General features: G+C 39.2%; 4 protein-coding genes across 4 annotated transcripts; 2 read left to right on the top strand and 2 right to left on the bottom strand.

Moving 5' to 3' along the window:
* Positions 1-176: 176 nt before the first annotated feature.
* Positions 177-8,254, top strand: LOC106397340 (reticulon-4-interacting protein 1, mitochondrial). The gene is made up of 7 exons (XM_013837929.3): positions 177-451; positions 637-864; positions 966-1,039; positions 1,176-1,332; positions 1,427-1,546; positions 1,636-1,744; positions 1,867-8,254. The coding sequence occupies exons 1-7, from the start codon at positions 221-223 to the stop codon at positions 2,043-2,045; spliced, it is 1,098 nt and encodes a 365-aa protein (XP_013693383.1). The 5' UTR covers positions 177-220; the 3' UTR covers positions 2,046-8,254.
* On the top strand, positions 6,131-8,254 carry LOC111206467. The gene has a single exon (XM_022703411.2). The coding sequence runs from the start codon at positions 6,131-6,133 to the stop codon at positions 8,060-8,062; it is 1,932 nt and encodes a 643-aa protein (XP_022559132.1). The 3' UTR covers positions 8,063-8,254.
* A 66-nt stretch (positions 8,255-8,320) lies between these two features.
* On the bottom strand, positions 8,321-9,942 carry LOC106400885. The gene is made up of 4 exons (XM_013841286.3): positions 9,499-9,942; positions 9,192-9,422; positions 8,706-8,731; positions 8,321-8,603 (listed from the first exon to the last, which is right to left on the bottom strand). The coding sequence occupies exons 1-4, from the start codon at positions 9,877-9,879 to the stop codon at positions 8,399-8,401; spliced, it is 843 nt and encodes a 280-aa protein (XP_013696740.2). The 5' UTR covers positions 9,880-9,942; the 3' UTR covers positions 8,321-8,398.
* Positions 9,943-10,519: 577 nt separating this feature from the next.
* BNAC05G38490D lies at positions 10,520-12,220 on the bottom strand. Its single transcript, XM_013839803.3, has 2 exons — positions 11,127-12,220; positions 10,520-10,996 (listed from the first exon to the last, which is right to left on the bottom strand). Exons 1-2 carry the CDS (start codon positions 11,754-11,756, stop codon positions 10,655-10,657), a joined length of 972 nt encoding a protein of 323 aa, XP_013695257.1. The 5' UTR covers positions 11,757-12,220; the 3' UTR covers positions 10,520-10,654.
* Positions 12,221-12,496: the final 276 nt, after the last annotated feature.

Raw genomic sequence — 12,496 nt, 5'->3', positions numbered from 1 at the left:
ATTTCAAGAATTTCAAGCCGGTTGGTTTAATTAAACTTCTGGTTGAATCGGTTCGGTTTGGAACTAACCGGGTTGATCGAAACCAGCAGCTTGCAAGTAAACAAACCCGGTCTGCGGACGCTAATGCTGCCACGTCTTCAATTTTCCGTTTCTGGGGTTACATAAAAACCTTTAAAGTCTTAAAATAGAAGAAGCAAATTTTCGCATCGACGGAGGAGAAATGCGAGTGATGAGATCATATCGCGGTAGCTCTATCGCCGGATTGGTGTCCCATCCGGCGAGTTTAAGTTCCCTACGGAGCATCTTCACCGGTTGCCGCGCTGTGATGCTGCCACGATTCGGCGGCCCGGAGGTTTTGGAGCTCCGGGAGAATGTTCCGGTGCCGAATCTCAATCCGAACGAGGTCCTGGTCCGTGCGAGAGCTGTCTCCGTCAATCCTCTTGATTGCAGAGTGAGTGCTGTCTGCTTGCTTGATCCGCTTTCTTTGATTGCATTTCATTTGCTTAGCGAACATGCATTGGATATAATCGGAGATTGAGATTGCTGGATTAAGATTGGCGTTATTGATGCTGTGAATAAGAGTAGTGAGATTGATCTTATGATTCTTCTGTTGATATTGGCGTGTTGATCTCACAGATACGAGCAGGATATGGGCGTTCTGTGTTACAACCGCATCTACCCGTTATAATTGGACGCGATATCAGTGGTGAAGTTGCAGCCGTTGGTAACTCAGTGAAGGCATTTAAAGTAGGGCAAGAAGTTTTTGGTGCGTTGCATCCTACTGCGTTGAGAGGTACTTATACTGATTATGGGATACTTTCTGAAGAGGAGCTTACTGAAAAGCCATCATCGGTTTCTCATGTGGTAAGTAGGAAGATCTCTATATGCCCTTTACATCTGTTCTACTTTGATTTTTTTTTTTTCTGTTGAGAGTTTTCAGCTGTTCTTTTGTCTGCATCTTGTAGGAGGCGAGCGCTATTCCTTTTGCTGCGTTGACGGCTTGGCGTGCGTTAAAGAGTAATGCTCGGATACTCGAAGGGTATGATTTTTGAGAAACTATTATTATCTGCATGTGGCAGGAAGCTGATACTAATACATTCACAAAGATGCTTTCTTGTTACTTGTTTAATAGCATGGACTCAACAATTTCTTCCTATACACCTTTCTATTTGCAGACAAAGGCTATTAGTTTTTGGAGGAGGAGCAGTAGGTTTTGCTGCAATCCAGCTGGGCGTAGCCTTTGGGTGTCATGTTACAGCCTCTTGTGTTGGTCAGACCAAGGATCGTATACTAGCAGCTGGTGCCGAGCAAGCTGTTGACTACTTAACCGAGGTAAGGATAGTATCTGTTTATTTCTCTGCTGATCCAAAGTAAAGCCATGATTATATTGTTCTGATTCATGAACCTGAATCTGTATCATGGGCAGGACATTGAGGTGGCAGTGAAAGGAAAGTTTGACGCTGTGTTGGATACTATTGGTCGGCCTGAGACCGAGAGAATAGGCATAAACTTCTTGAGGAAGGGTGGCAACTATATGACTCTCCAGGTATACAATAGTTCTTTTGTCTCTGCCTTGCGAGCTACCTTTGCTCTTAGAAAAGTGTTTTTATTCTCTCTTGCATTGATCTATTGAAGGGTGAGGCTGCATCATTGACTGATAGATACGGTTTTCTGATTGGGCTTCCGCTTGCAACTTCACTCTTAGCGAAGAAAAAGATACAGTATCAGTATTCTCATGGAATAGGTAAAGATTGGATCATGCATTACTCTCTCTTCGGTTTCGTAGGAACTATTCTGTTAATCAAGACATGTCCATCGAATAGGTATAAATCAAATTTTGAATGTAATGAACTGAAAAAATTACAGACTACTGGTGGACGTATATGAGGGCTGATCCTGAAGGTCTAGCCGAGATTCAGCGGTTAGTTGGAGCCGGAAAGCTAAAGATACCAGTGGAAAAGACGTTTCCTATAACCGAAGTTGTAGCAGCTCATGAAGCCAAGGAGAAGAAGCTGGTTCCGGGTAAGGTGGTTCTAGAGCTCTGAACTATATACATAGGGGTAACAATAATAATACCTGCAGAGCTCCCTAGCAGTTCGTTCCTTTTTTTAGAAATTACACGCATGAGAAACAAATGTTTTTTGCGTCTGGAGTTTTCTGTAAATGAGATCTATCAGGCTTAGGATTCACATCAAGAACATAAAGTTTCTGTATAGACTTTCCCAATGGTTCTTTTTATTTAGACATTGTCTTTGTTGCAAGTTGCAGTAAACCAAATTAAATCGAGTAATGAAAAATGGTTTAGTAATGTGTTTTTCTGTTGCTGTCATCTATCTATTGTATGTGGATCTTATCAATGCTTAGGTTTGATTTATCCACAACATATTCCAAACAAACAACAAAACAATCACTGTAATATGCTGAATTTTATGATATTGATGATTACAACATTGTCTGAGATTTAAACCCTAAGATGTAAGGTGTGAACTATTGAACCATGAGATAACGTAGATGTCAAATTCAATTAAATAAATTATACATAATTGTTAAATACGTGACGCGAAGCCTAAGTTGATCACATGATCGAACAAATCCAAAATTGTATGCATGTGAGTTTGATGATCTTCTGGATTATACACATGTGAGTTTTTACAAACCATTGCTTTTAGTCTGAGATTTGAACCATATAAGATCTAAGTCTCGAACTATTAAACCTTAATTAAATAAGTCATACATAATTGCTAATTGTGTGACGCGAAGCGAAAGTTGATCACATGATTGAACGCAAAGCCAACCTCATAGCATTCACTCTACTTTTTAGTTTCTTGATTAAATAACAAATACTCTTAATAGTTAATTAAATGACCTCGAGTTGTCATTAAAAGCATAACGTGGCAGGTGTTAAACAGCTTATTAAATGAATGTTTTGTCTGGTTCTCGTCCTTTAATGGTCCAGTCAAACTTCTGTATCCCTCTGCCAGATCAGCAAACGAATTTAATTCTTCACACGCGCTACTATACGCGTGGTATACACAGCCTTCTTACCGAGTAACGCTAGCAACGTCATCGGTGGGACAAGGAAACATTCTTTTGTTTTTCCCGTCCAAGCCTTCGAAACTTTTTCAGGTACATGTCACTGTTATTGGCTAGTAAACTAGTAATAAGTCAGTAAAACTCTTCCAAGTCGTAACATTATTTCAGTTCTTTAGTTTCTTCTAAAGATCTAGTAAATTCATATACTCTGTTCTACTCTACATACTCTATTATTTGTTGGGGACCAATGAGCACGTGTTTATAATTTCATCAAATTTATTGTCAGTTAAATCGCGTAGGTCTCTGTTATCAATTTGCCATTTATTATATACATAGTTATATTCTTATACAGCAGTGTTGATTCTTGTGGAAACTGGATTGTTACATTTTTATACTAGTCATAGTAAGAAAAAATGATATGGGTTAGTCTAGGATTTTTTTTTTTTTTTTGTGAGAGAACGCTAGGATTTGTTGTTACCTTTGTAAATAGCTTCTCCATATATATCATGCACTATTTTTACAAAATTTGTCTTTGTAACAAATAACTTTAAGATAGCCCAATGAAGTATGTGTTTAGTATTTACTATATACTCATATATAGTACAGACAGATAATTTTAAATTCAGGAAGAGATATTGGTGTTTAATTGATAAATTAAATAAAAGTACGAGTGTTTTTAGAAGCATGTTAATGCAATGTTATGGCTTATAGTGTGGTCCTCTAGTCTTTTAATGGTCTGGTCAAACTCCTTTCTTCTCTCTGTATATCTGCCACCTCACCCACCTATCTTCCTCTATTATTCTGTTTATTATGACCGTTACTTCGCGGTTCATTACGCGCGCATTTTCTCACGCCATTTTTTTGTCAACATTTTCTCACGCCACTATATTCAGTAAATGGATCAATTGAATGGAACTTTTAGACTACATGTGAAAAATTCGCATTTTAATCTTCATGAAGTTTATATATTTGGTTCTTTCGATCTTTGGGTATTAAGTTTTCTATCAAGGTTTATTTGTTTGTTCGAGGATCTATATATTATTTTTTTTGTTTGGTTTTGTATCTATTGATAAAATGCAATTTAACTTCAAGAGCAGTGTAGAAACATATTTTGGTATGAGTTTATCTATCTAATCAGTCAGCAATCATCTCTTTTCTTAAACTGAATTATTAAGAGTATACTATCTCTCTAATTATTTGACTATACTCCATTTTGGAACAACATAAATGTTTTAAAAAGAGACTGGGTCCGACTCTTTTAAGTGCTACAAAAAGCGACACCACGTGCCCTTAGTTTCATGCATCCACAAGAAAGAAAGCAAACTAGCAAAGTGACAACTTCACGAGAAGAAAACTCAGAGAAAAAAGCGTATAATAAAATTAGATTAAATTGTATAAAGATGTAGTAATAATTATAGCTAAAAACAAGAAGAACAACGGCCATGTCGACTCATTACCCTATCTCCGGGTAGTCCGATCACGTGCAAGCTTTGGGCTCTATAATGCTTTTAATTACTATAATAAGATTATTTTTTCTTCTTTATTTGAGCCAACAAAAAAAGTTTGTCTTCTTTAATTTATTTATTAAGATGATATATTTCATATTTGTATTCGACCGTATTTAGCCAGGACCATGTGACTAGGACTTCTGGTCTATTGTTTTTATCTTTTTTTTTTTTTTTTTTTATAACTCGAGTATCCTGGCCCCACCAAAGTGGTCCAGACTAGAGAACGAAGTGAACATGGACGCTGTCAGGACGTCACCATATAGCTCACCGTGTAACGGTCTTCGGTCTCGGGTGCTGCAGTCCACATGTAAATTCTGCAGTGACCAAGGTTCGAACTCAGGGACGGGCACTCCAGCTGGAGTTCCTATACCACTGGACCAAAGCAACTTGGTTTTGTTTTTATCATTATGAACAAGAAAAAAAGACGTTGTCCCCTTAATTCGCTTTTATAAAAACAATAATTTATTTATTCGTTTTGGTTAGCTAATATTTTTCCCGTTTGTGATCCCAAATGTTTGGTCGTTAGATGAGTAAATCTCAGTCAGTTATCTCAAATGATTATAATTTCGAGCCAAACACACAGCAGGAATATTCTTAAGTATCCCAATAGATCCCAACACTTGGTCTTCACTGGTTATAACTTACAAACATCGAAGAGGTTTCCAGGAACAGACGTACATGTTGAAGTATATCTTCTCGCAAATATCCATTTTGATTTCCATAACGTGGAATAAATCCTTACATCTCTAACCACCCCCATCAATCAACGTACTATCTACAAACCAATATGTACATTGCAATAATTATTGATTGTTGTATCCCGCGACTGTTATAATCATTGAGAGGTTTGAATGAGAACATTATAACACACTAGATAACAAAAACAAAGGTGTTTGTCATATACATATTTACTATACTAGAGATAAATACATATTACAGTTTGCTGGCACAATTTCGCAGCCAGAAACCCCTGAGCTGTTTTGATAAAAAAAAACCTTATTCACAATTTTCCTAAAGCGTATCTCATACATGAATATGATATGACATGCAAATATCTTTCAAAAAGAAAGATCACGAAAAAACACTTGGTCCATGGGGTCCAATAATCTTAGTTACAAGGAAAAACATATCTAACAACTTTTGAAATTCACAAAAAGTCATATATTTTCAAAAACACAAAACTTTGCATTATTTAAATTTACCAAAAAAAAACAAAAGTTAATAAAGAAGAAAAAGAAAAGGAAGACTACGAAAACAATACATGCAAATACACACAAGAGACATGCGTGTCTGAGTGTTTGTGTTTTGGGGAAAGCCAATACCTTTACTGTGTGCACATGTGTGTATCCACAGTCCGCAGAGACGTACTTTAACTCATTTCACTCTCATGGACCACACACTTTCACTCTCCACGAATTACTAATTCACCCTTTTCACTAACCATTACCGCAAAAAGCTATAACAACCAGATTAGTCAAGGCTAGTTATCAAAGTTCAGGAAGAACGAATCTTTCCCTTAATCAGGTCTAGGGGTAATTTAGTAATTATAACGGAACACCACTTTAGTTATTGAAACTATACCATCTCCAATGTCGATAGCTACTTCACTCTCTCACAGTAAAAAAAAGAAGATAACAATGGCGGAAACTGAAAGACCCCACCGTTCTTCAAGTATTAACAGTAGCAGCAACGCAAGGAACGCTTCTTCAACTGATTTATTCATTTGTTTCACATCTCGCTTCTCTTCTTCCTCCTCCATGCGCCTCTCTTCCCTCAGCCCAGCTCGCTCCGCCTGCCTCACAACTTCTCTCAGCCGACGTCTCCGTCCTAGCGGCAGCATAAAGAACGCTTCGGCCGGAGTCCTAAACTCTCCGATGTTCGGTAATAGCGGAGGACGTAAGAGATCTGGATCGGGTTACGAAAATAATAATAACAACAACATAGAGCCGTCGTCTCCGAAGGTGACGTGTATCGGTCAAGTGAGGGTGAAGACAAGGAAGCACGTGAAGAAGAAGATGAGAGCGAGATCTAGGAGGAGAGGCGAGACGAGCAGCTTCAGGAGATCGTCCTCCGACCAAAACGACAGAGGAGGGTGTCGTTTCGACGCGAGCGATAACCGTTGGGTTCATTTCCCCGTGACCATCTGCGAGTCGCTGAGATCGTTCGGCTCCGAGCTTAACTGCTTCTCCTCCTCCTCGCCGTGTAGATCGTCTTGCGTGGGCGGTAAAGACGGGCGGCGAGGTGAGGGTAACGGCGGCGGAGGAGGCAGCTCGTGCTTCACGAGGTGGTTTGTGGCGGTGGAGGAGACGGGAGGGAAGAGGAGGGAGATCGAGCTTGTGGTTGGAGGAGGGGAAGACGAGGCAGCGGAGGATGGGAGGAGGAGGAGTCGCCGGAGGCATGTTTTCGAGGGGCTTGATTTGAGCGAGATTGAGATGAAGACGGAGGAGAGGAGAGGGAGGGAGGATGTTGGGATGATTAATCTCTGTTCTCCGCCGAAGAATGCTTTGCTGTTGATGAGGTGTAGATCTGATCCGGTTAAGGTGGCTGCGTTAGCTAACCGGGTTCGGGAGAGGCAGATGTCGCTTGATGACCGTGTGTATGGAGGAGAAGAGGAGGAAGATGAGCAGAGGAGAAGGTTTGAGCTTGACTTGGAAGACAAGAAGCGGATCGAGCTGTGTGAGAAATGGATCTCCGGCGAGAGAGAAGTAGTTTCTATTACAGAACCAGAAGCTCCCAAAGAGGAAGAACTTGTACACGAGGAAGAGATTGAAGCTATGATCATCAAACACATCGAAGACGATCTAAGAAACGCCATAGAGGAAGAAGACGAGGAGCAAACGGCTGAGATGGAAGAAGAAGAAAGTAAAGAGGAGGAAGAGATAGCAGCTGCCTCTGTGACTCCAAACGTGGAAAGATCCAACCAAGGAAACCGAGAACCCGACCCGAGTCCGGAAGTGATAATGAGAGGAGGAGATCAGCAGCACGATGAAACAGCTGAGAAAGACAAGACGACGCCGTATAAGGTGTTACCGGATTGTCTGTTGCTAATGATGTGTGAGCCAAAGCTATCGATGGAAGTCTCAAAGGAGACTTGGGTCTGCTCCACAGACTTCGTTAGATGTCAACCGGGAAGACCTCCGGCGAAGAAGATAACAGAACATCATCATCATAACCATCAACCCAAGAAACGAATCGTCACCGGTGTTGACTCCAACGCATCCTCTCGCCGGCGTTCTGTCGATAAACGACCTGTTCACCATTCGCTGTTACAGCCGCCGAGGTCATCGTGCTCGTACCCAGCAGCTCCGCCGTTATTAACGACGGCTGCGTCGGTTAGAGAGCAGAAGGCTGCCGGAGGTAACAAGGCGTACGAGCCGCCAGTGCTGCCACGTTGCAAGTCGGAGCCGAGGAAGTCAGCTTCGAAGCTAGCGCCGGAAGCTTGTTTCTGGAAAAATCGGAAGCTCGAGCCGCATCCTCAAGCTTCCGTCGGAGTCGGCGGCGGTGCCGGAGTAGGGTTCTAGAAGAAAGGATTGGGACTTGAGTGGGAATAAGGGAAACTGTTTGGGCTGTAATAGTAATTTAAGAATTTTATTTGTCCTTGTTTGTAAATTTTGTTTTTGTTAGTCACAATTAATTTCTTGCGCTATTCCAATGTTTTATCATGAAAATCTGTATCCTTCTTTTGTCCGTTTGTCTAATGTCTTTCTCTGGTCGATAATGTCCCATCGAAACTAACACCATCAAATCACTTCCCAACAAACAGAGACAATGTGACAAGATAATCAAACTAAAAGCATTTATATTTATAATACGAATATGATATTATTATTACATGTTTTCATAGTACAAAGGGTGGACTAATCACTTGTACTTTGATCCTCGTTGCTTTTATTTACTTCACTGTTGTTGTTACCTGATGAGTCTCCAGTCTCTGTTGTGGCCTTCATGGCGGCTTCATCAGACTCTTCATTGAAGGCTAGCTGACCAGAGTAAAGGAGAAGTCCGACAGCGTTGATACCGAAAACAAATGTTGCTAGATAGCATATACCGTTGATGATAGTCCTGCCACAGAAAAAAAATGAATATTTGGTCTAAGAAATTGCGAGAAATGACTTGAGATGAAAACAGAGAACGTAGTGAAGCTTATATATAAGATATGTATACCTTACGGTTACTGTGATTTGCCTAACCTGCAAAGAGATAGAAGACACATTCTAGAAGTTAAGGGTCTCAAACAAGAATAGATCTTTTCACTCAATGAATGTATAGCTAGTTTAATTGCATATAACCATGGTTTTGGCCAGACTCTTAATGTACGTACACAAGCAATGATAATAAACAGAGGGTCCTTCACATAATGAATATAGCTAGCTAGCTGCGCACTGAATTCAGCAATCATGGGTCTAGGGAGCCTTTATTCCATACTATTATCTCTCTCAAGAGTGGGCGTTTACAGAGAAACACCCCATGATGATACTTTATCCACTTCTTCTTTTACCTCCTCTCAGTTATGTGCATTTACTAATACAGAGACAATGATAATACTTGGATCACAAGATAATATTACTTGCTAAAACCCAACAACAAAAGCAAAGATTGAACGAACATGAGCAAGGAGAATGATCAAGAGAAAAAAAGAAGGAACGATACCGAGAAGTTATCAGAAATAGCCTGCCGATTGAGTCCTGCTTCGATGGTAGTAGTGAACTTATAGAGAATAACAGCAATGACACCTGCCGAAACCGCACCAAGAAACGCCTGAGCCGCCGACGGAGTCGTCGACTTACCACCAACTTCTTCAATCGGAGCCGACCCCATTGCTTTCAGTTTCTCCATCGCTTCGTCTTTCAACGACTTCTTCACTCCAGATGATCTAAACGTCTACAAAATCCTCACACCAAGTCGAAAACTTTCAATTCGGATTCACTGAGAACGAGAGTAAAGATGAAAACTTTACCATCTCTTTGGAGCGCTTAGCTCGCCGTCGAATCGATCGGAAGAGGAAGATGGTGATGGCGCCGGTGAGCATTACGCTGGTGGCTAGCTGGAGTGGAGAGGGGTCATCGGAAGTGGCGAATATTGAGTTGGTGGTCGAGAAAGGAGATATGGACGACGGAGGAAGCTCGACAGGACCGCCTTCTACCTCCTCCGCCACGTCGGAGGTTTCTTCGGCGGCGGATACTCGGATTCTATCGGGTCGGGTCCGGGTGAAAGCGGAGAGCGAAGGGAACGGAGAGGTAGATTCCGGTGGACGGTAGAGGGAGATAAGACGCGGAGTACGGAGACGGTGAGGGAGAGAGAAGGAGAAGAGACATTGGTGGCTCTGCAACACTGACATCTTCTTAGCCGTCGGAGATTTTTATTATCTTCACCATTCACCTCAAATATCCTTCGTCTAAGCCTCTCTTTCGTTTAGAGGGTCCTAATTCAAATTATATGTGATTTTTTTAACTTTAAAATGTGATCAGTTTTATAAATATAAAAATGGAAGCTCAATCTTTGGATTAGTAGAAAAAAAAATCAATGCTTGATTTTTAGTTGGTACAAATAAAATGATTATGTACTCCTTCCGTTTCAAAAAGATACATATTTTAGATTTTTCACACATATTAAAAAAACACATTAAAACTTGATAGTAAATGCGTTATTTTTGTGATTATCAATTTTTCATAAATTTTAGTCAATAAAAATCTAATAAACACCATTAACTTTTATGAAATTTGCAATTTTTGATTAAATAATACATTGAAAAAGTAAAAAATGTATTTTCTTGAAACATTTTTTTTTCTAGAACGTAGATCTTTCTGAAACGGACGAAGTATAAAACATTGTAAAATGATTTAGTTTAGTGTTAGCAGAATTGTCTGATCAAGAATGTAATATTTTTTTTGTAATTTGTAATAGCCTTAAAAATATTTAACTTGATTGTTTTATCCACTTATTCGTATAAATTATTACTCCAAGCTTTCGGCATCAAATCATCAAACACATTATCATGTTTTGCTTCATTATTTTTGGTAAAATAATCGATAAATGTTTTTGAACAGAAAAGAAACGAAAGAATATGAGAAATGAAGTTACTGTATATATTTATAGATAATCATTTGTTGTTGTTAACATTCTTGTCGAACATTACTAGCCACGGTTCGAGCCCAAAACTTTATTTGCGCTTTCATGTCTCTTCTCGAATCCTTTGGAACCCAAACCGGTATCGGCTGTCCCACAACCACTGCCGACCGGCTTTTCACGACCCTCCTCTGTTCTTCATCATCTCTTACTACTTTCTTCTCCGGTTCAGTAATGTCCAACTCCTTCAACGTCATAATCTCTTTCGTATCGATGCTGCTCAACGTCTTACGCAGCGTTTTACTTCCTTGTGACTTGACAGCCATTTCTTTAATAGCTTCTTCTGATCTCGAGTTTCTCGGTGGTCTATGCCTTGGAATGCTTGACATCTGCACCAATGTTTTGAATATTACTTGTCAAATTCACAACAGGAAAGATATATTATAATAATCTTCCAAAAGTAGAAAATAATCTAATCATACCAAAAAATAGAAAAATACAATGAAAAGAAAAGACCACCTTTGGAGTATTCTGTTTCGTTGGAGTAGTAAACCCAGAAGATGAGCTTGCGATGGCTTCACGAATCAAGTATCCCATTCTCGAATTGTCGCTCTCTTGATCGTCAAACTCGTTTCTATCACCTTCTCTTCCTATGTAGGTAGGTAATGTCTGAGTTCTCTGCAAACTCCCTCCCATCGGGACACTCTTGTTATTACAACTACTTCTACCAGTTCTGTTATTTTTAGAACTTTCCCTAACTCCCTTCCCCCGATGAACCACAGGTTCCTTCTTCTGCAAGTAAGTTGTTCTTTCTTGAACCCTAATCTTCTCAGAGAACTGCCTTTTCATCTTTTTCATCTTCTCAGGCTCACCTCCACCTTCTTCCTTCACTGTACACGGTGGTGGGACAGAATCTCCCACTGTGAGAGCTTCTAGAAGCTTCTTCTCCAGAACGGAATCTCCAAGGTTCAAGACTTCTGTTTTGGGATGAGTAGAAGAAGGAGAAAAAGGGTAAGGATCTGAATGACAGTACCTCAAGATTGTTGATCTTCTACCAAGTAAGTTATCAAAGAACCAGAAATCTTCGAGAAGATCATCAATAGCTTCGACTTGTTCAAACTCTTGATGATCATTCGAAGTAGGATCCATTTTTTTTTTAAACTCAGACAAGAGATAACAAAAAGAGATAAGTATTTGTTCTTTCTTTCTCTCTTCTCCCACTTTTGTTCGGTTTGTATTTGAAGCATAGATTCTGAAGAATGGAGACTTATTAGGACGTGCCCATGTGGGCAACCATTCAGCACTTATTTTTCTAAATATGTTAAATTATTAATGTTTTTTGTGGAGTCAATTTTTTTTTTTGTTTTATACATAGCCAAAAAAAGAAAGCGAAGAAATTTGAGTGAAAACAACAAAGGAATTTGAGATTTATTTTAGATTCTTTTCATTTTCCAATAAAATTCTGATTTTGGAGTCAACATATACATTGCATCTTATATAAAAAGGAATTATTGATAGAAAATCAATTTGTTATTTCATTTAGGACTATACAGAAACTAATCTGCATTAGTTTGAAAAAAAACAATAATTAAGTACTATAAGTGGATAATTATAATAAAAATGTATATTAATTATTAAGAGATCAAAAGGATTACTGGCAACAACTAAGAAAAATAAGGTTTCAAAGAAAGGTATGATTGCTAAGAAACGGCATAATAAACCCTGTCATGACAGTCAACATGCCATGTGATTCGTATACTAATATGTAACAAATTGGCTTCTATATAGTTATAAATTATACAGTTTTCATTATATATTCTTTGTTCTCCATTGCCTCCTACGTGACAGCTAAGATTTACACTAACCTAATAAATACATGTAATGTAAAC

Source organism: Brassica napus, chromosome C5 (assembly GCF_020379485.1).
Source record: "Brassica napus cultivar Da-Ae chromosome C5, Da-Ae, whole genome shotgun sequence".
Taxonomy (NCBI): domain Eukaryota; kingdom Viridiplantae; phylum Streptophyta; class Magnoliopsida; order Brassicales; family Brassicaceae; genus Brassica; species Brassica napus.
The sequence above is the reverse complement of the archived record's forward strand: the minus strand, read 5'-3'. Positions and strand labels throughout refer to the sequence as shown.

Coding starts and splice junctions, on each gene's coding strand:
- LOC106397340 (XM_013837929.3), top strand. CDS start 221: ATGCGAGTGATGAGATCATATCGCGGTAGCTCTATCGCCGGATTGGTG. Junction 1,040..1,175: donor AATGCTCGGATACTCGAAGG/GTATGATTTTTG, acceptor TTCTATTTGCAG/ACAAAGGCTATTAGTTTTTG. Junction 1,547..1,635: donor GCAACTATATGACTCTCCAG/GTATACAATAGT, acceptor GATCTATTGAAG/GGTGAGGCTGCATCATTGAC.
- LOC111206467 (XM_022703411.2), top strand. CDS start 6,131: ATGTCGATAGCTACTTCACTCTCTCACAGTAAAAAAAAGAAGATAACA.
- LOC106400885 (XM_013841286.3), bottom strand. CDS start 9,879: ATGTCAGTGTTGCAGAGCCACCAATGTCTCTTCTCCTTCTCTCTCCCT. Junction 8,732..9,191: donor CTATTTCTGATAACTTCTCG/GTATCGTTCCTT, acceptor ATCTCTTTGCAG/GTTAGGCAAATCACAGTAAC. Junction 8,604..8,705: donor CAAATCACAGTAACCGTAAG/GTATACATATCT, acceptor TTTCTGTGGCAG/GACTATCATCAACGGTATAT.
- BNAC05G38490D (XM_013839803.3), bottom strand. CDS start 11,756: ATGGATCCTACTTCGAATGATCATCAAGAGTTTGAACAAGTCGAAGCT. Junction 10,997..11,126: donor CGAAACAGAATACTCCAAAG/GTGGTCTTTTCT, acceptor ACATTGGTGCAG/ATGTCAAGCATTCCAAGGCA.